The 20,752-nt window shown below is 44.5% G+C and overlaps 1 protein-coding gene across 9 annotated transcripts in view; it reads right to left on the bottom strand.

The window, feature by feature from the left end:
- Positions 1–2,531: 2,531 nt before the first annotated feature.
- FAM20B (FAM20B glycosaminoglycan xylosylkinase) overlaps positions 2,532–20,752 on the bottom strand; it is a 43,374-nt gene continuing 25,153 nt past the window's right edge. For all 9 annotated transcript variants that reach the window (XM_078440581.2, XM_060643639.3, XM_060643643.3 and 6 more), the window contains 4 exons: positions 9,016–9,187; positions 8,602–8,793; positions 7,715–7,774; positions 2,532–6,408 (listed from right to left, as the gene is read on the bottom strand). In XM_078440581.2, coding sequence (XP_078296707.1) covers positions 6,177–6,408; positions 7,715–7,774; positions 8,602–8,793; positions 9,016–9,187 — 656 coding nt within the window. In that variant the 3' untranslated portion in view covers positions 2,532–6,176. The remainder of the gene's footprint in view (positions 6,409–7,714; positions 7,775–8,601; positions 8,794–9,015; positions 9,188–20,752) is intronic.

Below are 20,752 nucleotides of genomic sequence, written 5' to 3'. Positions count from 1 at the left end.
ACATCTTGTCCTTGTTAGAAAGTGCGGTCTAGGGATCCGGGGCCTTGGCTAATGGCCCAGGCTCACTGGCTTTGAGGGTGGGCTCAGCAGACAGTAAGGGGAGCCCTAGCACCGGGTCTCACAATGCCGCAGTCTCTTAGATCACACTCAGTGCCACTTCTGCTCCTTCCTCGACAGCTGGCCAAATGCGCCCTTTCGAACAGCTGCAGAAACCAGGGAAGGACCTTTGTTAGGACACCACCACGGTTAAGCTGGAAAGTGGTTATGGTATGCATATTGTATGTCTTAGCCTCATGAGGTCAACACTGAACCTAAACCTCCCACAGAGCGGGGCCAGGACACCGGCACTGCCCCTCCTGCAGTCAAGCTCAGCCAACCTTTCATGGAAGGAACACACCTTTACTATTTGGAAATTGAAAACGTGAACTCGTTCGGTAAATGGGCATGAATGGCAACCCAGTATAGGGATTAACTGAATGGCCCCTCCCATTTTCTATGTATGAGCTTGGGTATTAGCTGCCCTGTGCCTCAGTTTCCCCACCTACAGAATGGCATATTAGAAGTCGCTTGACAGGGAAGCTGTGAGTGTTCGTGAGCTCATTCAGCTACATGTTAACTGTTATTACATATGCCCCAGCCTGGTTGAAGCTGTGGATGGTTTATAGGGGAGGCTTGAATGATTTTATTTATACTAGTGATGTTTGTAAGTGGAGTTATGGTGATAAAATTACTAATATTAACACTAGTTTCTTTTAAAAAACCCAGGTTTTAAAACAAAATAACTCTGTCTCTGCTTGTAACTTTCATGTAGGACTAACTGCTAATTTCTGCAGTGTTTTAAGTTTAGCATTTAGTGGTAAATAAAGCAGGTAGCTGGAAAGTTCCTGGACAAACATCTTAATTTCAAGAAGACATTTTTTTCCTAAAAGGTAAACATTTTTCCCCCGCCTTTGTCAGTTCCACGTAGAAGCAACGGATCCAAACGCCGGTTTTTAGACAAGCTTCCAGTTTAAATAAATTGCTGACATTTTTCTCAGGGCTTGGAGGCGGTTTGGGGGCCAGCCTAGCAGCACGGGATCTCATAGTTGCCGGTGACATCTAGAGGCTGTTGTGAAAACTACAGGCAGCCACGACAAGTAGTAAGCAAACTCCTGCTTGGCTACTCAAGTGTGGTCCAGGGACCAGCAGCACTGGTGTCGTCCAGGAGCCTGTTAGAAATGCAGACTCAAACCTACTCAACCCAAATCTGCATTTCAACAAAGTCTAAGAGAAAATGGGCACTCAACACCTATACTGAGGTCACTGAAATGGGACCAAGCTTTGCAATAGACATCTTCCCGACCCTGCTGGAGACAGAACACGATCTGTCCCGAGACAATCTTTGAGTAAAACTCAAGCCTTTATCTCCAATTAAACTTGCATGTAAAAAGCAAACACTGAAACCATAAAATCGTTTCAGAGCTCACCTGTGCACCGATGGCTCCTCCATTTAAGGTCTATACTGAAGAGCACGTGACAACACAGCGGACTCAGAGTGTCCTCTCCAGAGACGGAGTGCACCTGATGAAAACCACAGGAAACCCCGAAACGGATAAAACAGTGCAGGCCCAGGAGGCTGTGCACTTCGGAAGTCGGGGTTGTACACACACGGCTAGCCTGGATCAGTCTCCACTTCCGCAGTGTAGGTTCTGCCTACCTCTCACCCCCCGCCCCCCGCCCCCGCCCCTCTGGGATTCGTTCCCGCTCCCGTTTGTCCTGTAATTCATTTCCATCGTTCCCGACACGCTCGAGGGCTTCAGTTCTCTTCTGTTGGGACTGTGAGTTCTAAGGGGTCACCCACAGCCCAGATGCCTGCCAGAGACCAAATAAAGCCTCCCTACTCCCAGTCGTCTTTTTCAAGCTTTAATACCAGTCTTTCTGACACGCTTGAGAACGAAGCCTGAATCTCACCAGGAAGAGGATCACATGCGGGGGGGGGGGGGGGGGGCAGTCAGTGACCGGGCCTCCCACTGCTATCCAAATGCACATGACAAAAACTGGCGCAAAACTGTAGCAAAGCAAGCAAAAAATCCTTAAAGCGTCTCCTCAGCTAGTTGAGGTTTATGATGCTGGATTTCTATTTCCCAAGTTAAAAACCTGGGTGTCCTAAGAATAATAATCAGGGGCCCTGGCTCTTCTCCGTGCCTCTATGGTACCATACTGACAAGTTCTTCAGGGTTTGTGATTCTTTACTTCCAAAGAAGCTGCAAGAGTGGACTGAACTACTAAGTATACAAATAGCGCCTACGAATTATCTAATGGGACCTTCTGGTAGAGTCACAACCTGCTATGGGCCTTCTGAAGACTGGTAAGGAAGTGCACAGGTCTCACTCGTCGGATGTCGTGCAACAGCCCCCGCGGAAGTTTCCGTGGGTGTAGAAGATGTAATCTTTTTCTGTCCCCTAACAAAACAGGAAATTGGAACAGAAAAACACTGAAAGTATCCTGAAACAAGGGGAAAAAAGGAATCAGAGGAAAAGATGCTACATCAATACTTAATAAAATCTTTATTTCTTTCTTTTTCAGAATTGAAACCCATAGAACACATTAGAAATTTAGGTGCATATCTGTCTTGTTTGGTGTCTTCCCAAGCCCCACCTCTGTTTGTGCAACAGCTCTGAGAGGAAATCCTTGGCAGATCAAAACGGAGGGTACTGGTTCCCACACCTCCTCTTTAGCAAATAAATTAGCTTCCCAGTAAGTTATTCCCAGTTCCCCGCCCCCCCACCGCAATCATTTTGTACTTGTAACACCTTGGTTCCTTAGAAACCTGTGGCAGTAGAGTCCCTGGCCCCTGCCTTTGCAACCCAGACTTGAGGAATCGAAGGGAGAAAACCTGGCCTTCCCCGGACAATAGGTTTCACGAAGTCAGGTCTGTGTGGCTCGCTCGTGTGCCTAGCCACGGCTGGCTCAGCGGAGCGGCTCAGCGGGCGCCTGCTCAGTGAATGGTCTTTGTCACTTGGGGTCCACTCTCAGAGACTGAGAAGAGAACCTTTCACTAGCTTCAAGTTCTTCAGCAACATAAGTCAGTGCTTCCCTGTGTCAAAATAAATACATTTTTTTCTTGCTACAATACATCTACGATTATATACATACGTACGCCTTTACTCATGTTTCCTGAAGCTCCAGCTCATAAGGTAACTCTTACCAGACAGCTCCGTGACAGATGCTGTTTTCCTGTCACTGGTCAAACAAGAATACAGGGACCATTGAGAACGGAAGCTGAAGGATATGGTGGATGGGAAGGGAAAGCCAGAAGTCTTTTTTTTTTTTTTTTCGTTTCTTTTAAGAAAAAGAAAAGATGAATTTCCTTGGGAGAATTCGTTGTTCAGGTGACACTGGAAAATTGCCACGTACACAGGATTCATCTTTTCTAAAATAATATGCAATGGATGTACCTGAATTCTTCCATTTCCTCCTTAAATTTCATTTGACACATCAGTCCTCAGTGCAACAGGGAGAAATGCCTTATTAATATATTATTGAACAAAACTCTGAGCAAATCAGATCCTATTAATTTGTTTTGCACAGACAATTATTTACATCCGAACCCACAACATAACCTCATATTAAAGAATAATTTAGAATGTAACTTCCATACCCATATTTCCCCAAACTCTGGAAGAAACGTATTTAGGAAGTGGGAGGAGGTAAGGAAATGGCAGGCAGTCCTGATTCTCCTCATCTGACAATATTAAAACGTACCCATGTCTACCTTTTACACGTTCCCCCAGGCACGCTCAACCTCGGGCTGTCCGAGAACACTTCCAGCAACTTGTCTGAGTATGATAGCGCTAAATAAACCACAAAGAGGACAGGGTCACAGAACTTGAAAAGATATCTACCTCCATTTTCAAAGAGAATTTAGTTTTTCTGAATTTTAGGGCTATAAGCCTATGCTTGGTTTTTTCCAAGATGTGCCTAAACATGCTTTCCTAGCTTAATCCAATCCTGATTAGAACATAAATCTGTTCTAAGAGTCTTGTCACGACCACCCTATTAGCATATGACTTCAACCACGATAGATCTGAACACCTCTTAAGATCATGAAGTTTAAAACAGTAGAAAAGAGAATGAAATTAAACATTTCTGCAATGTTTTGAAAAAAAAGGATGTGACATTTTCAAAGCAGCTCTCCCTCCTGCTTTTTTCCTTAGCAGTATCTTCTACCCTCAACATTATGAATGAAGTTCCCAGTTCGAGATCAATTCTCGCCCATCCCACTGGGACACACTCCCGGTGCCACGTGTCTGCAGGAGCACCGATCCGTCATTTAGTTCGACTAACATTCACCCACGCGGGCGGCGCCGGCCTCCTCCTGCCATCTGCCTCCGGCCAGCTCCCTGATACTCTGGGTCAGCACTACCCAAGGTGTTCTCAGGCTCAACTGTGAATTTCACTTGATACACACTGTAAATGGCCTTAAAAATCGGAATCTAAGGCCTCCTTTTGTTGACCCGACTTCAGTGTTTTGTGCTAATACCTGTCTTCTTAAATTCCTTTTTTAAGGAGCCCAACCCATTCTTGTGTCTGTTTCGAAACGTACATACAAAGCACAAAAGCATCCTGACCTCATGCTGTTAAGTGGTGACAGGTTACTTAGCGGCCTTTCAATGCGAGAAAATCAGGGCATACATTCTAGGCTGTTTTCGAAAGGGTGGCTGCCTGACACCGGTCTCCGATGGCTGGCATTAAATCGGCTCGCCCACACGCTTTAAGTACCAGTCCCTGCTTGACAGAAGTGAGAAGCTGGACCGGCACCCGGACAAGAGGCAGGAGAGATGGGTCCCCCGGTGGGCGGGCGCACCGAGCCTGTCCCCCTCGGGCCCTGTGCTTTACCGCAACTGCTTACGGGTCCAAGTCGCTCTGCAGGAACACAGACCGCACTGAGCCTGGGTCTTGGGCAATGAGAGGACACGGGAAAACGATCCTACACCACCGGTTTAGAACGCCCGATGAAATGAAATGAGGACGTTAAGGCTTGATATAAATCAAAATCTTAAGGCCCTCCCTGGTGACCTCCTTAATTTTAAGGCTCAGAATGCTTAAAATTTTTGTTCCCAATCTTCTGCTAGGCCCAAGTCACAGGACAGGTCCAGCCGCCAGCAGGACGAGCACCGTCTGCTCCGGGAGCAAGCTGGTCGTTCTCATGAGAAAGGCACAAACAGCATTGCCATTCTCTCGGGAACAGAGGCTTCGGTGACCAAATGCCTTAAAGGCTGAGGTGGAAATTCATTTCCGAAAAGAAATCAGGATGGCAGAGATCACAGGCAACTTCACTCTTATTCAAGGTATCACCTCAATTCGCTTTGTTAATTTAGAAAAGATGTGCCTGCTTGGGGCAAAAGGGAAAAAGAAAGTCTCCGTGAGAGAATCACGCCTGGACAACTTCCGGGTTAACTGGGACACCACTGTGGGAATGCGGGTCTCGCTGAGGTTCGAGTCACGTCTGCGTTTACGCACCTGCCAGGGGGGCTTCTCCGATTCTGATTCTGCCCCTTCTTCCCTCCTCTAAACTATCCCGAAGAACACTACCACCCAATCACTTAGGAAGGAGCCCGAGCGTCTTTCCTGCCTTTGTCTTTCCCACTAATTCTATCCTAAAAACATACCCCTCCCAGGAGAGCATGCTATTTGGGCTCAACAGAACGCCAGGTCTTACTGGCTGCTACTCCTCAGGAGGCAGGAAAACTCCCAACTGGACTAGTCCTGGTTACAAAAGGACTCAAGAGATTATAAGGTGGTCTCAGAAAATCCACAGGTGTGGAGAAAGGGTTAGAAGATGAACTCAAACTACACGCTCCAGAACCAGCCCCAGCATCAACCCATCCAGGCGCCACACCTCGATCCACCCTTTGGCACGTGAGTTAGGATGGACCAAGCAGGAGGCCCACCGCGGGGGTGCGCAGATGCCGAGGGGGTCGGGTGGTCTGGCGGGAAGGCTCCTGGGGTCTGCAACCTGTCGTCTCTGCTTTAGTTTCTCCTACAGAAATCACCAAAGGAATCCAAGGCCACCCTGTCCCCTGTCACCCAGAGCTTGCCGCTGGCCGTTTCCAATCCATCTCATACCATTTGGAAGTGATTGTGCTGTTTCTCTAGCTTTGTAAAAAGTAGTTTCACTTATTTTGTGTGGCGAATTACAAGTGGGAAAGAGGCATCCTGTCTTCCACCAGCACAGCGTCCGCCCCAAACTGGTCAGTGCACTGCTTCACGGTGGCCAGGACGCTCAGGAGCCGCTGGTCCACGGCGTCCAGGTGAGGCTCAGACAGCACGGGGGAGATGGGGTCATGGGCCATGGCGGATTTTAAGGCAGACTTCAGCACACCATTCTTTAGGTAGTTCAGTCTGTTCCAGGTAGAAACCCGAATGCTGCAAGAAAGTTTTAAGGCAGATTACATAAAACCGCTTACTATCAAAAGGAGTTTAAAGCTGGCTTGGTAGGCAAAAGTCAAGAAATAACTGGGGCGCCTGGGGGGCTCCGTCGGTTGAGAGTCCGACTCTCGGTTTCAGCTCAGGTCATGATCTCGAGGTTTCGTGAGATCGAGCCCCGCGCCGAATTCTGCACTGGCAGCGCGGAGCCTGCTTGGGATTTTGTCTCCCTCTCTCTGCTCCTCCCCGACTCGTGCTGTCTCTGCCCCTGCCCCTCTCAAGGTGAATAGATAAAAATTAAAAAAAAAAAAAATTATGTAGAGACACCTGGGTGGCTCAGTCAGTTAAGCATTGGATTCTTGATTTTGGCTCAGGTCGTGATCTCATGGTTGGTAGATTGAGCCCTGCATCAGGCTCTGTGCGGACAGCGTGGAGCCTGCTTGGGATTCTCTCTCTCTCTCCCCGTCTCTGCACCTCCCCTGCTTGTGTGCTCTCTCTCAAAATAAATAAAAAAACTTAATAAAATAAAATAAAATAAAATAAAATAAAATAAAATAAAATAATAAAATAATACCAGCAATAATAATCTGAAACGGAGCTCTGAGAGCCTGGTTCTTTCTTTCATTTTGATTTACCTTTTAATTTCTTTGTTTTCTAATACAGACTTAAAAAAAAAATAAATTACTAAGTGACTATGAAAAAGTTACTTCTGGTTTACACAACTTCAAATCGAGATTTGCAGGGGCGCCTGGGTGGCTCAGCCGGTTAAGCGTCCGACTTCGGCTCAGGTCATGATCTCGCAGTCCGTGAGTTCGAGCCCCGCGTCGGGCTCTGTGCTGACAGCACAGAGCCTGGAGCCTGTTTCAGATTCTGTGTCTCCCTCTCTCTGACCCTCCCTTGTTCATGCTCTGTCTCTCTCTGTCTCAAAAATAAACATTAAAAAAAAAAAAAACAAATCGAGATATGCAAACTTCAGGTGGTCTGTAGTGAGGAAGTGAGAGGACCTCAAACCCCAAGGTAAACAATACAGCAGCCAGGGATGCAGACTGTACTAGATTTTTGCTGGACAGAGGACTATTTTCTGATAGTAAAACAAATGTGAATATATATCATTGAACAGACTGAAAATTTCTATTCATACAAAATTTGCAATGACTTTTGAATTCCAGGGGTTCTGGGTTGGAAAAGCATAAAAAGCACTTGGTCAGGTATTAGGAAGTCTTAAGGCCAAGGAAATTACTGTACTGTTCCCTGAGCCTGGAGAGGAAGACAACACTGGCCGATGTATTTGATGTGTGTAACTTACATGCAACACTGATAGAGGGGGGCAAGAATGCTTCTCTCATCCAGAGACGGGTTCCCAAAGCTGAAAATTAAATTAAAACTTAGTGAATTAGTTAGTGGCACCAGTTCCCCGCTCAGCATCAGGGCAAGAGCAAATTCTCTAAGAAAACCCAAATGTGATCCTAGATAATTTCATGCTCCCACGGCTCAAATCACTTAAATTAAAAATAAACAGGGCATGACCAATTAGACATGGGATCCCTAACAGCCTGTACCGCAGTATCCAACAACAAACGCGCTCATTTACAAGGCTCCTCTCTTCTAGAAGCCAGCTACGGCAAGGTGCTGAGGCATAACCACATAACACAGGGTGGAGCCCGGGGACCAAAGGGAGGGCCTGAAGACCCCGAAACCTAGAAAGGCTTTAAGGGTGGGAAGAGAAATAAACGCTGGTCACATGATTCCCACTTGCTCTACTTCAAATCACCAGTCAGAGCAGAGCTGGCTCATCTATTCCTACAAGAAAGCAGATGGCCAGATTCAGACAGGAGAAGCTGCTCGGAAGGCTGACAGTGATTCCAAGCAGATGTAAAAATGATCTTAGCAGTAATTCAGAATGAATGAGAAGTGGTTCTGGAAAAACCCCCCTGTTGTCCCGCAGTCTGTGTTGAGAATCATAGTCTTTGCCTCCTACGGAAAAACCCCACTTCTCCACTTTTTAAAGCCCTCAGACCCCTGAGGGTGGAGGGCGTACAGATGGAAGGATGGGCGCCAAGGGCGAAGACCCTGACCAAAAACGGGAAGGACGCCTTCTGGCGACCGCGTTCCGGACGTTTTCCAGGGCACCCGCGAACGCGCCCTTGTACGCGCAGACTCCCCGAACTGATGAGGATAGCCGCGTGGCCCTACCTTTTGGCATTATCGAGAAGGATGAGCATGCTAGCGCCTTCGTCGTCTTGAAAACTCTCATAGTGATGGCGGTCAGCGTTGCCGATCAGGTAATCGAAGACTGCGGTGTCGATGATGTCCAGGAGGCGCGGGCCGGAGTCGTAAGGGGACGTTTTCTTCACGGCGTCGCAGTAGCTCTCGTCGTACTCCCACCTGGAGGCGAGGGGCACCGCCGGGGGTATTTACCGGGCGCCCGCGCTCTACCTGGCACCGTTTCAAACACAGAGAAGAGACGTCCCCGCCTGGCGGGCTGCCCCCAACCCTAACCTCCCAGCCCTGTGTGGTCCTGGACGGAAGCCCCGGCTCCTACACGGCGCGGCGGCTGGCCGGGCACAGGCCAGAACGAGGTGGCGGCCCGGCCACAGGAGCACGCACCTGGCCAGTTTGCCCTCTCGGTAAGTCCTGCCCCAGGGGTGTCGGTGTTTCTGCAGAGGCCACACATCCGGAAGCCACAGCGTGACAGACCCCTCCATTGTGTCTCCATCGGCACAAGCTGGCTCTGTTTCTCGGCAGTAGTAACACTTCCCGTAGAAACAAGTGTTATTTCCTAAAGCGGAGAAAGGAGGCAAATACACTTAAGGAAGAAAGGAAGACTCCAAGTTCTCCCCGACGATGTCAAAGGGAGCAGCTAAGTGAACAAATACTGTGAGAACAATGATCCTGAATGATATTTAAACATCGATTTATTTTCTATACAGGTAATAAAGGCACACGGTGAGAAAACAATGTCGGAAGGCACAAAAGGACGTCTTTGAAACAGTTCCTTGCCCTCTGTGTCCCTGCTAGCCAGTCCCTCTCCCAGGAGTCAAGTGGTGTCACAAGTATCTTTCCGAACTCACTTTAAGTAAAGAAAAGTCATGCCCTCTTCTCTTCGGTCAGGGCTGACACTGGCCGGAGCGCCCAGGGGAGGGGGAGTGGGCCTGCACGGGGTCAGGCTATGGGCTGGGAGTCTGGGTACATGGGGGTGGGAGTGGGGTGTAGCACAAATAAATACACTGAGGATAATGGGAACCAGGGTTCTCAGATGGAGAAGGGAGATTAACACACAGAAAGGGAGAAAACCAGAATAAATCTTGTGGTGTTGAATCAGAATTGGAACTCCTGGTTTGAGAGCTTTAACACACAGGTATAGAAAAACACACAGATGTTTGTGAGTGTATACATGCATATTTACACAGACGTGTGTGTGTACACAGCTTTCCGACCTCTGCCCCTCAAGAGAAAAAACCTGGAAACGATAAGCAAGCAGTAATGAGCACACTTAGCACTCCCATACTAGTTTCTAAATACCATTTTACTACTATCTTAAAAGGACCAAGGGCTCCTTGGAGAAACAGGTGACTCTAGGGTGGGGGCAGGGAAAGTACGAGACGGATCTGGGTCATGTTGCTATGCCAGGTGTAAGGAAGCACTCAGAGAATGATGGGGACATTCCAAAACCCACTGGTCAAATCTGGGACAGTTGGAGCATCAAAGAAGTAACAACAAATTATAACTCTGAGTAAATTAAGAGTCTGAGAGTTCATAGTAATATCAACAAATAACTAAATCAATGTTGGTCACCGGGGGAGAATTCTGCCCTTTAACAGAATGGAGACTATTAAGTCTAGAAAGAATGATAAAATTAGCAAATAACTATTTGACAACTATCACAGTAGTAACTGATTCAGGCAAGAACTATCAATGAATGTCAAACAAAACTGGTGGGTAAAAGTTCGATGAGGATAGAATATTTACAGTTCTAGAGCACCTCACAATAAAGTATTCAGTAATTGCTAATAAGTATAAAATACTAACTTTACACTGGAGGAAGCTTACAGATGCCTACCATCAAGTGATAAAAGTTAACATCACCGGGGCGCCTGGGTGGTTCAGTCGGTTAAGTGTCCAACTTTGGCTTAGGTCATGATCTCACGGTTCGTGAGTTCAAACCCTACCTCCGGCTTTCTGCTGTCAGCGCAGAGCCTGCTTGGGATCCTCTATCCCCCTCTCTCTGCCCCGTTCACACATGTTCTCTCTCTCTGCTCTCTCAAAAATAAACATTAAAAAAGTTAACCTCACCTGTAATGGGGCACAGCAACAAATCTACATCATGTGCCTCCCGATACGATGTACCGAGAAGAGCACAATAGCACTTCTCTGGTATTCCCACCCAAACTTTTAAATCATGAGGAAATATCAGACAAACTCAAATTAAGAGATACTCTATAGGAACACCTAGGTGGCTCAGTCAGTTAAATGTCTGGCTCTTGATCTTAGCTCAGGTCATGATCTCAGGGTTCGTGAGTTCAAACCCCGCATTGGGCTCTGCGCTGGAGATGCGGAGCCTGCTTAGGATTCTCTCTCTTTCTCTGTCCCTCTCCAGCTCGTGTGCGTGGGTGCTCCCTCTCAAAATAAATAAACAAACATTAAAAAAAGAGAGAGATTCTATAAAGTAACTGGCCTGCACTGTTACCAAATGTTCAAAGTCATGAAAAAACAAGAAGAGTGAAGCTAAAATGACAACTAACACAACACACGATCCTAGACGGAGTTCTGGACATTACAGGGAAAGTGGCGAAATGTGAACAACGTCTGTGTGTTAGACGCTGATGCCGCATCAACGGCAAATAATCTGATGTTGCCGACTGAATGCAGCTGTGTAGGAGGGTGTTCTGGTGCTTGGGAAATACTGAAGTCCTCATTCACTAGCGTATTCATGTCTGCACCCTATTCTCCAATGGTTGAAAAGTGTTTAAGGAATCTAGGGGACTCTGGACCATCTCTGCAACCTTTGTATAAATCTAAAATTATTTCAAAATAAGAAGTTTAGGGGCACCGGGGTGGCTCAGTTGGCTAGGCGTCTGACTCTTGACTTCAGCTCAGGTCATGATCTCATGCTTTGTGAGTTCGAGCCCCACATCAGGCTCTGTGCTGAGCGTGCAGAGCCTGCTGGGGATTGTCTCTCTCTCCCTCTCTCTGACCCTGCCCCACTTGCTCTCCTTCTCTCTCTCAAAATAAATAAACTTAAAACAAAATTATTAAAAAGTAAATAAATAAAAAGTTTAGGGGCACTTGGGTGGCTCAGTCAGTTGAGCGTCCGACTTCGGCTCAGGTCATGATCTCGCGGTCCGTGAGTTCGAGCCCCACGTCGGGCTCTGCGCTGACAGCTCAGGGCCTGGAGCCTGCTTGGGATTCTCTGTCTCCCTCTCTCTCTGCCGCTCCCCTGCTGGCACGCGCTCTCTCTCTCCCTCTCTCTTTCAAAAATAAGTAAACATTAAAGAAAATATTTTTAAAAAGTTTAAAACACCAAATCTAAAAGGTAAGTGATGTTTTCTTGGCCCTCCATCACTATTAAATATAGCCATCAAATGAGCTAATTTCCTCCATGTAGCCCCTTCACATACTCCTTCAATAACTGTTCATGTTCTCACGCACACGTGTCCCTAAAGAGATGGAAAGCAATCAAACATTCTGGTAATTCCAGCCCCCAGCACAGCACACACTCCATAGAAATAAAACCACTCCACGCCCACCCACAAAGCTGATTATATCACTCTTGTACCTTAAAAACATCTCTAGGTAAAGAATAGTTGAATTACTTGAACAATATACCACATATATAATGTTTATAATTATAAAAATATAAACTTATAAATTTAACTTGATCCCATCAGAAATACGAGCAGATCAGGGCACCTAGGTGGCTCAGCTGGTTAAGTGTCCAACTCTTGATTTTGGCTCAGGCCATGATCTCACGGTTCATGAGATCAAGTCCCATGTCGGGTTCTGTGCTGGCAGCCCGGAGCCTGCTTGGGGTTCTCTCCCTCCTTTTCCCTGCCCCTCCCCCACTTGCACGCTCATGCTCTCTTGTGTGCTCTTCTCTCTCCAAACAAAACAAAACAAAACAAAATAAGGAAATACCAACAGATCTTTTAGAGGGTAACTGGATAAGACGATTTTTAAGGTAATAAGGAAAAAGAAAAAAACTATTAGCAAACTCTTAAAATAAATCTCGAAGAGCGGGACTAACCCTCTCAAAACATACCATGACACCTCAATAATTAAACCAAAGATCAACTCATGAACAGACAGGAACAGAACAGGAAGTCCAGAAACTGAAACACATACAAACGAAAATTTATTTCGGGGGAAAAAGACCACCGCTGTAGTAAGCTGGGATAACTAATGGGACAAGTGACAGCCACCCAGAAAAATGACACAAACAGCTGGGGCCATACTTCATCCACACACCAGGGTAAATTCTAACTATGTCAAAAAGTTAAATGTGAAAAATAAAACTATAAAAGTACTTAAAATTAAAAAGGCGGAATTCTTCCATAATCTTCGAGCAAGCAAGGCTAACTATGATTCAAAATCAGAAAATCTGTAAGAAAAGATGGATCGATCACATTAAAAACAAACAAAAAATTTCTATAACGCAAAATGATACCATAAGCAAAGTCAAAAAAAAAGAACTGGGAAAAATATTTATATCTCGTATCACAAAGGGCTGTCTTCCCTATGTATGAGCTCCGATAATTTGGTAAGAGCAGTGGCAGAGCTGAAAATGAGCAAAGGATACACAAAGACAGCTAAAAGAAAATACAAACGGCTCTTAAGCAAATGAAAAGATGACACACAAGCCAAAGCTCGGTAACATGCTGTTGCTGATGCTAATGGAAAAGAGGGGTTCTCACGCATCACTACTGGGAACGTAAACTGGTCAACATCTATGTAAAAGTACATGTGCCCTTTGACCCGGCGCTTTCGCTTCTGGATATATTTGATCACGTATGAAGTTATACATGTGTACATGTTAATTCTGGGCAACACTGGTTGTAAAAAAATACTGGAACTTGTATGTCCAATAAAGGTCTGCTTAAATGAGTCATGGCAGATCCATACAACAGAGCACTGTACAGCTGGTAAAGCAACAAAAGAATGAAGAAGCTCTTTATATGATAATAGATTTCTAAGACATATCAGGTAAAAGAAGAGGATGCAAAAGTACGTACAGTATGACATATGTATTATAAAGTGGCAGAGTTAAATAAAAATATACATTCGTATTGATACAAAAAAGGACATAAAGAAATTACTAACAGAGATGACCACTGGGAGGAAGGAGAAGGAATGGAGAGATGAGGGGGAAACTTTTCTTATAATCTTTCTAATATTTTTTAAAAATTGTGAGTTGTGTGAATGTCTTACTGATTTGAAAATTTTTTTAAAAACAAGCAGAACACTGCAGCAAAGCCTGCTTGCCTCTCTGACAAAACCCAAACTCCTGGGTTTGCTAAGACCCTTTGTAACTGAATGGAGTATGGTGTACTGGCTGAGTGCGAAGTAGGGTCAGGTTTCTGGGGTTAAAATATGGACCGCAATTAGACGTGAGACTTAGACGTCATTAGACGTGAGACTTTGGGCACGTAATCTCACCTCTCTGAGCTTCCTCTGTAAAATGGAGAGAGCAGCCCTCTTCCACTGGGTTGTGAAAAGTAAATGGGATAACCCACAGTCATGCTCACCACGGAGCCTGACACAGTGTCAGAGACCAATCAATGTCATCTACTTGTTATTAATAATCTGCCCTCCAATCTACCTTTCCAGACTTCAATATCCCTGTTCACTGCCATGAACCTAGGCTCTGAATCTTTTACTATTTCCTGGATGCATCGAGCTTTTACAACTGGTTTTCTGATCACCTTCGTCTCCATGTTCTCCTTGAATGAACCTGTAATAATCAAATCCATACTTCCGGTCCATACTTCTCTCCTAGGCTGTAGACTTCAGCACCTAAATGACCGGTCAACATTTACCCCTGGATGTTCCTGTCAAGGTAAGACTTTGTATCAAATTCCACTGTGTAGAACTGTAATTCTTGGGACACTGGCTGGGTATTCTACAATTCAACTCAGTTCTGACACTATCTACCCAGAGACAGCACCAGACTCCAAAAGTTAAAGTCTCAGTCCCACAAGAACGCAAACTTGTGCAGCCACTCTGGAAAATGGTATGGAGGTTCCTCAAAAAACTAAAAATAAAACTACCCTACGACCCAGCAATTGCATTTCTAGGCATTTATCCAAGGGATACAACTGTGCTGTTTCAAAGGGACACATGCACCCCCATGTTTATAGCAGCACTATCAACAATAGCCAAAGTATGGAAAGAGCCCAAATGTCCATCGATGGATGAATGGATAAAGAAGATGTGGTGTGTATATACACACAATGGAGTATTACTCGGCAATCAAAAAGAATGAAATCTTAAAAAAAAAAAAAAAAGAATGAAATCTTGCCATTTGCAACTACGCGGATGGAACTAGAGAGTATTATGCTAAGTCAAATTAGTCAGAGAAAGACAAATATCATATGACTTCACTCATAGGAGGACTTTAAGACACAGACAGATGAACACAAGGGAAGGGAAACAAAAATAATATAAAAACAGGGAGGGGGACAAAACATAAGAGACTCTTAAATATGGAGAACAGAGGGTTACTGGAGGGGTTGTGGGAGAGGGGATGGGCTAAATGGGTAAGGGGATTAAGGAATCTACTCCTGAAATCATTGTTGCACTATATGCCAACTAATTTGGATGTAAATTTAAAAAATAAAATTAGAAATAAAAAAATAAATAAGAAAGATTAAGGGAGCCTGGCTGGCTCAGTTTGTACAGCATGTGACATCTTGATCTTGGGGTTGTAAATTCAAGCCCCATATTGGGTATAGAGATTACTTAAAAATAGAATCTCAAAAAAGTAAAATAAATAAAATAAAATTAGAAAGATTAAAAACTTAAGGGGAAAAAAAGTCTTAGTCCCACAAGACTGTGCTCCAATTCACATGCCAGTTGTAAGTCTAGGTGGTCACCTGGGCTTCTCATGGACTGGCTTAAAACTCAAGAGGTTTCTATAAGCCCTTCCTGGGGTCTGACTAATTTGCTAGGGCAGAAGAATATACACTGTGGAAAGGACAGTCTCTTCCATAAATGCTGTTGGGAGAACTAGACAGCCACATGCAGAAGAATGAAACTGGACCACTTCCTTTTACCATACACAAAATTAACTCAAAATGGATTAAAGACTTGAACCTAAGACCTGAAACCATAAAATGCCTAGAAGAACAGGAGGAGAAGAACATATAGGCAGTAAGCTCCCTGACATCAGTCTGGGTGATGATTTTTTTTGGATCTGACACCAAAAGCAAAAGCAACAAAAGTGAAAATGAACAAATGGGACTACATCAAACTAAAAGCTTCTGCACAGCAAAAGAAACCATCAACAAAATGAAAAGGGGCTGATATCCAAAATAAGTAAAGAACTCCTACAATTCAATAGCAAAAAAAACCCCGAATTTAAAAAGTGAGAAGATCTGAATCCACAGCTTTCCAAAGAAGACATACAAGTGGCCAATAGGTACACGAAAGGTATTTCACCAATCAACAAAACTAAAATGCAAAATGGGAGAAGACATTTGCTAATGACATCTCTGATAAAGGGTTAATACCCCAAATTAATAAAGAACTTAACAAACTCAACACCCAAAAAACAATCCAGTGAAGAAATGGGCAAAAGACATGAATAGACATTTTTCCAACGAAGACATCCAGATGGCTAACAGACACATGAAAAGATGCTCAACATCACTTATCATCAAGGAAAATACAAATCAAAACCACAATGAGATACCACCTCACACCTGTCAGAATGGCTAAAAAGAACAACTCAGGAAACAACATGTTGGTGAGGATGTGGAGAAAGGGGAACACTTTTGCACTGCTGGTGGGAATGCACACTGGTGCAGCCCCTCTGGAAAACAGTATGGAGGTTCCTCAAAAAGTTAAAGTAGAACTACCCTACGATCCTGCAACTGCACTACCAGGTATTTACCCAAAGTATTCAAAAATACAGATTTGAAGGGGCACATGCACCACCCCATTGTTTACAGCCGTGCTATCAACAATAGCCAAACTATGGAAAGAGCCCGAGTGCCCATCAACTGAAGAATGGATAAAAAAGATGTGGTATACATACACAACAGAATATTAGTCAGCCGTCAAAAAGAATGAAATCTTGCCATTTGCAACGATGCGGATGGAGCTAGAGTGAAGTCAGTCAGAGAAAGACAAATACCATGTGACTTCACTCATATGTGGAATTTAAGAAACAAAACACATGAACATATGGGAGGACGAAAAAAAGAGAGAGGAAACAAACCATAAGATTCTTAAAGATAGAGAACAAACTGAGGGTTGATGGAGGGAGGTGGGTGGGGAATGGGCTAGATGAGTGATGCGTACTAAGGAGGGCACCTGTGATGAGCACTGGGTGTTGTATCTAAGTGACGAATCACTAAATTGTACTCCTGAAACCAATATTGCACTGTATGTTAGTTAACTAACTAAAATCCAAATGAAAATCTGAAAAGGGGAGCCTGGGTGGCTCAGTCAGTTGAGCATCTGTCTCTTGACTTCAGCTCAAGTCATGATCTCATGGTTGTGAGACTGAGCCTGGTGTTGGGCTCCATGCTGGGTGTAAAGCCTGCTTACAATCCTCTCTCCTCCCTCTGCACCACCCACCCCCGCCACCATTCATGTTCTCTCCCTCTCTCAAAAGAATTTTTTAAAAAGAAAAAAGGTGTTTCACATCATTAATCACGAGAGAAATGCAAATCAAAACCACAATGAGATATCATCTCACACCTGTTAGAATAGGTATAATCAAAAGACAAAGTGTTGGTGAGGATACGGAGCAAAGGGAACCCTTGTGTACTGGGTGGGAATGTGAACTGATGTAGCCACCACGGTAAACACTATGGAGGTTTCTCAAAAACTTAAAAAATGGAACTAACGTATGATCTAACAATTCTGAGTATTTACTGGAAAAAAAACCCCACCAACTTGAGGGGTTGGCGCCTCAACGTTCCCTGTGGCATTATTTACAATAGCCAAGATACGGAAACAACCTAAGTGTCCACCGATGAATGACTATTGCTGTATGTGTATGTATATGTGTGTGTGTGTGTGTGTGTGTGTGTGTATGTATATATGTATATATATATACGTATATGTATATATACGTATATATGTATACATATGTACATACATACGTATGTATATATGGATGTATATGTATATATGTATATATATGTATATATATACATACATGTATATATGTATACACACACACACACACACACACACACACACACACACACACAATGAAATATTATTTGGCCATAAAAAATAAAGAATGAAATCTTGCCATTTGCAACAACATGGATGGACTTTGAGGGCATTATGCTAAATGAAAGAAGCCAGACAGAGAAAGACAAATACCATCTGATCTCACTTACGTGTAGAATCTAAAAACAAAACCAAAAAACAATCCAAAACTAAGTTCTCAGATACAGAGAACAGACTGGTAGTTGCTAGAGGCGGTGGGGTGTACGGTGGGCGAAATGGAATAAAGTGGGTCAAAAGGTACAAACTCCCAGTTATGAAATAGGTTGTTCCTGGGGGTGTAAAGCACAGCATGGCGACTATAGTTAATAATACTATAATGAAACTTGCTAAGCGAATAGATCTTAAAAGTCCTCATCACAAGAAAACATTCTGTAACTACGTATGGCGATGGATGTTAACTAGACATTGTGGTGATAAAATGTGAAGCCACTGCGATGTATACCTGAAACTAAGATAAATGTTGTATGCCAATTATAGCTCAATAAAAAAAAAAATTCCTGGAGAGGCTCATAGGAAACCAGTTTACTCACTAGACTACTGGTTTATTACAAAGGATACAAAGCAAAAACCTGATGGAGATAAACAGGGCAAGGTTTCCAACAAAGGAGCTTCTGTCCTCATGGGGCCCGGCCAGTGGCATATGGAAGCATTCTGGTTCACTAATCTGGAAATTCCCAAATCCCATACTGCTGGCATTTTCATGGAGGGCTTTCTCAGAGAAGAATGGTCAATTATTAACTCTATTTTCAACACCCCTCTCCTCCCCGGAGAATGGGAGGTGGAGGGTCGGGTGGTGGTGAAAATTCAAGCTTCCAATTGTGGCTTGTCTCTTTGGTGACCAGCTCCCGTCCAGGAGGCATCCGGAAGCCCACGTGGCGTCACCTCAAGAGAACAAGAGACACCCCTGTGCTGTTATTGCTTAGGAATCCACCAGGGTTTTAGGAGCTCTGTGCAGGCACTGGGGGCAGAGCCAAATATACCTATTTCTTATTATTTCACACAAGGAAACGAAATGTCCAAAATTTGATTCACTGTCTTCCTCCTCTTCACCTCCCCAGGTCTGCTCCTTTGCATACATTCCTACGACAGCTAACAGCTTTGTTATACCCTGAGTCATCCAATCCAGGAACTTGGGAGTCATTCTTAATTTTTTCTTCTCTCTCAATTGTCCCACTCAGCCCAAATGTTCACAAATCCGTTCCATTTTAATTCTCGAGTGTGTCTTAACTCTTCCTCTCTGCCGTCCTTGCTCCAGCTTTGGCTCGTACCACACACGCGGTTCGTACACAGCCTCTATGTGCTCTCATCGCTCATCTCATCCCCTTCCCAACCTCATCCCCATCCTCCACGAAGCCGCCACAGTTGGGTTTCCAAAATTACATTCCAATCTTCCCGTGCTCCAGCTTTTTTAACGGCCTCCCACCGCCTAGGCAAAACGTCACCACTTCTAACCCTGGTGCGCAAGGACCCTCAGCGACATCGTTCGGATCACCTGCCTTCCCCCTCACCGGCACCACACCCCCCTTCACTTTAGCTAAATTACACAGTCTCCTTAGCTTGCCACAGGCTTCTCTCACTTCTCGTCACCTTGTCCATGCACCGCCCGCCACTTGGAACACGGTTAACTCAGGGAGCCCGTGCACCGGATGGGAACAAAACTACATTTTTATTTTCATTAGCTTCTATCTGAAACTTAGCATTTCCGTCAGTTATGATGGCAGGGAGCAAACCAGGGTGGTATTAGCATCACCTGTGACTTTTTCACAGAAGAAATTAGACTTTTTGTTTCATATTAGCACTGTTGCAGACAGCACAAAGTATCATTCATACACAGTCTGAGATTATGATTATGATCTTGTTATTTCGTGTGTTAAGTAATAACAAAACACATACTAGTATATCACAAACTTGCTTTTTCTAATTTTTGATAACAAAACTATATTTCAATATTATTGGTTTCATTTAGAATTCTGTGTATCCTAATTTATGTATTTAAAAACATTGTTTTGAGAAAAGCTCCTCTCTAGCACGCCAAGAGTCTATAGTACAGAAAAGGTTAGAGTCCAGACACCCAGGATGTGCCTTCCCACTCTGCCTTCCTGGAGGATTGCTATTCTCCCTATGAGACTTGAATGAAATACCACCTTCGCTAACGGACTGTCACCTTGACCCTCACATCTGCCCTTCCCTTCCACACACTCACAGGCCCTCTGTACGTGTCTGGCTTCCCTGTTAGACGAAACTCCTGGAAGACAGGAAGGTGTCATTCATTCTTGTATATTCAGCACCTGGTTCAGAGCCTACCACACAGAAGTGAAACAGAATTTTGTTGAAAGAATGTCATTTTTTAAATGTTTATTTTTGAGAGAAAGAGAGGCAGCGGGGAGGGGCAGAGACAGAGTGGGGGACCCAGAATCCAAAGCAGGCTCCAGGCTCTGAGCTGTCAGCACACAGCCCGATGCGGGGCTCACAGCTTGTGTCACAAGCTGCGAGATCATGACCTGAGCCAAAGTCAGAAGCTTAACCGACTGAGCCACCCAGGCACCCCTGAAAGACTGTAAAAGAATATAAGCGGATGAAATATTTGAGAGTCTGAAAATCCGGGTCTGAGTCCTGGCTAACAAGTAGTAGCTATGTGACTTTGGGGAAGTCCTCTAATTCCTTCCAGCCTCTTTCTCAGGTGTGAAATATAGGTAAATCTCCCTTACTTACTTCATTCTTTTGTCAACACGATCAAAATAAGGTAACTGTGTGTAAGTGCTCTGTCGAGCTGCAAGGGTCACACAGAACTTAGTTGCTATTATATGAAGTTATCTAATAACATATTTTTAAAAATTGTGCTAAGGTCAGCTCATTATTTAAAATCTACCTCCAGCCAAAT

The sequence above is a fragment of the Panthera onca genome, chromosome F1 (genome assembly GCF_046562875.1).
Source record: "Panthera onca isolate mPanOnc1 chromosome F1, mPanOnc1 haplotype 2, whole genome shotgun sequence".
Classification (NCBI taxonomy): domain Eukaryota; kingdom Metazoa; phylum Chordata; class Mammalia; order Carnivora; family Felidae; genus Panthera; species Panthera onca.
This window is presented reverse-complemented; position numbering and strand designations above follow the sequence as displayed.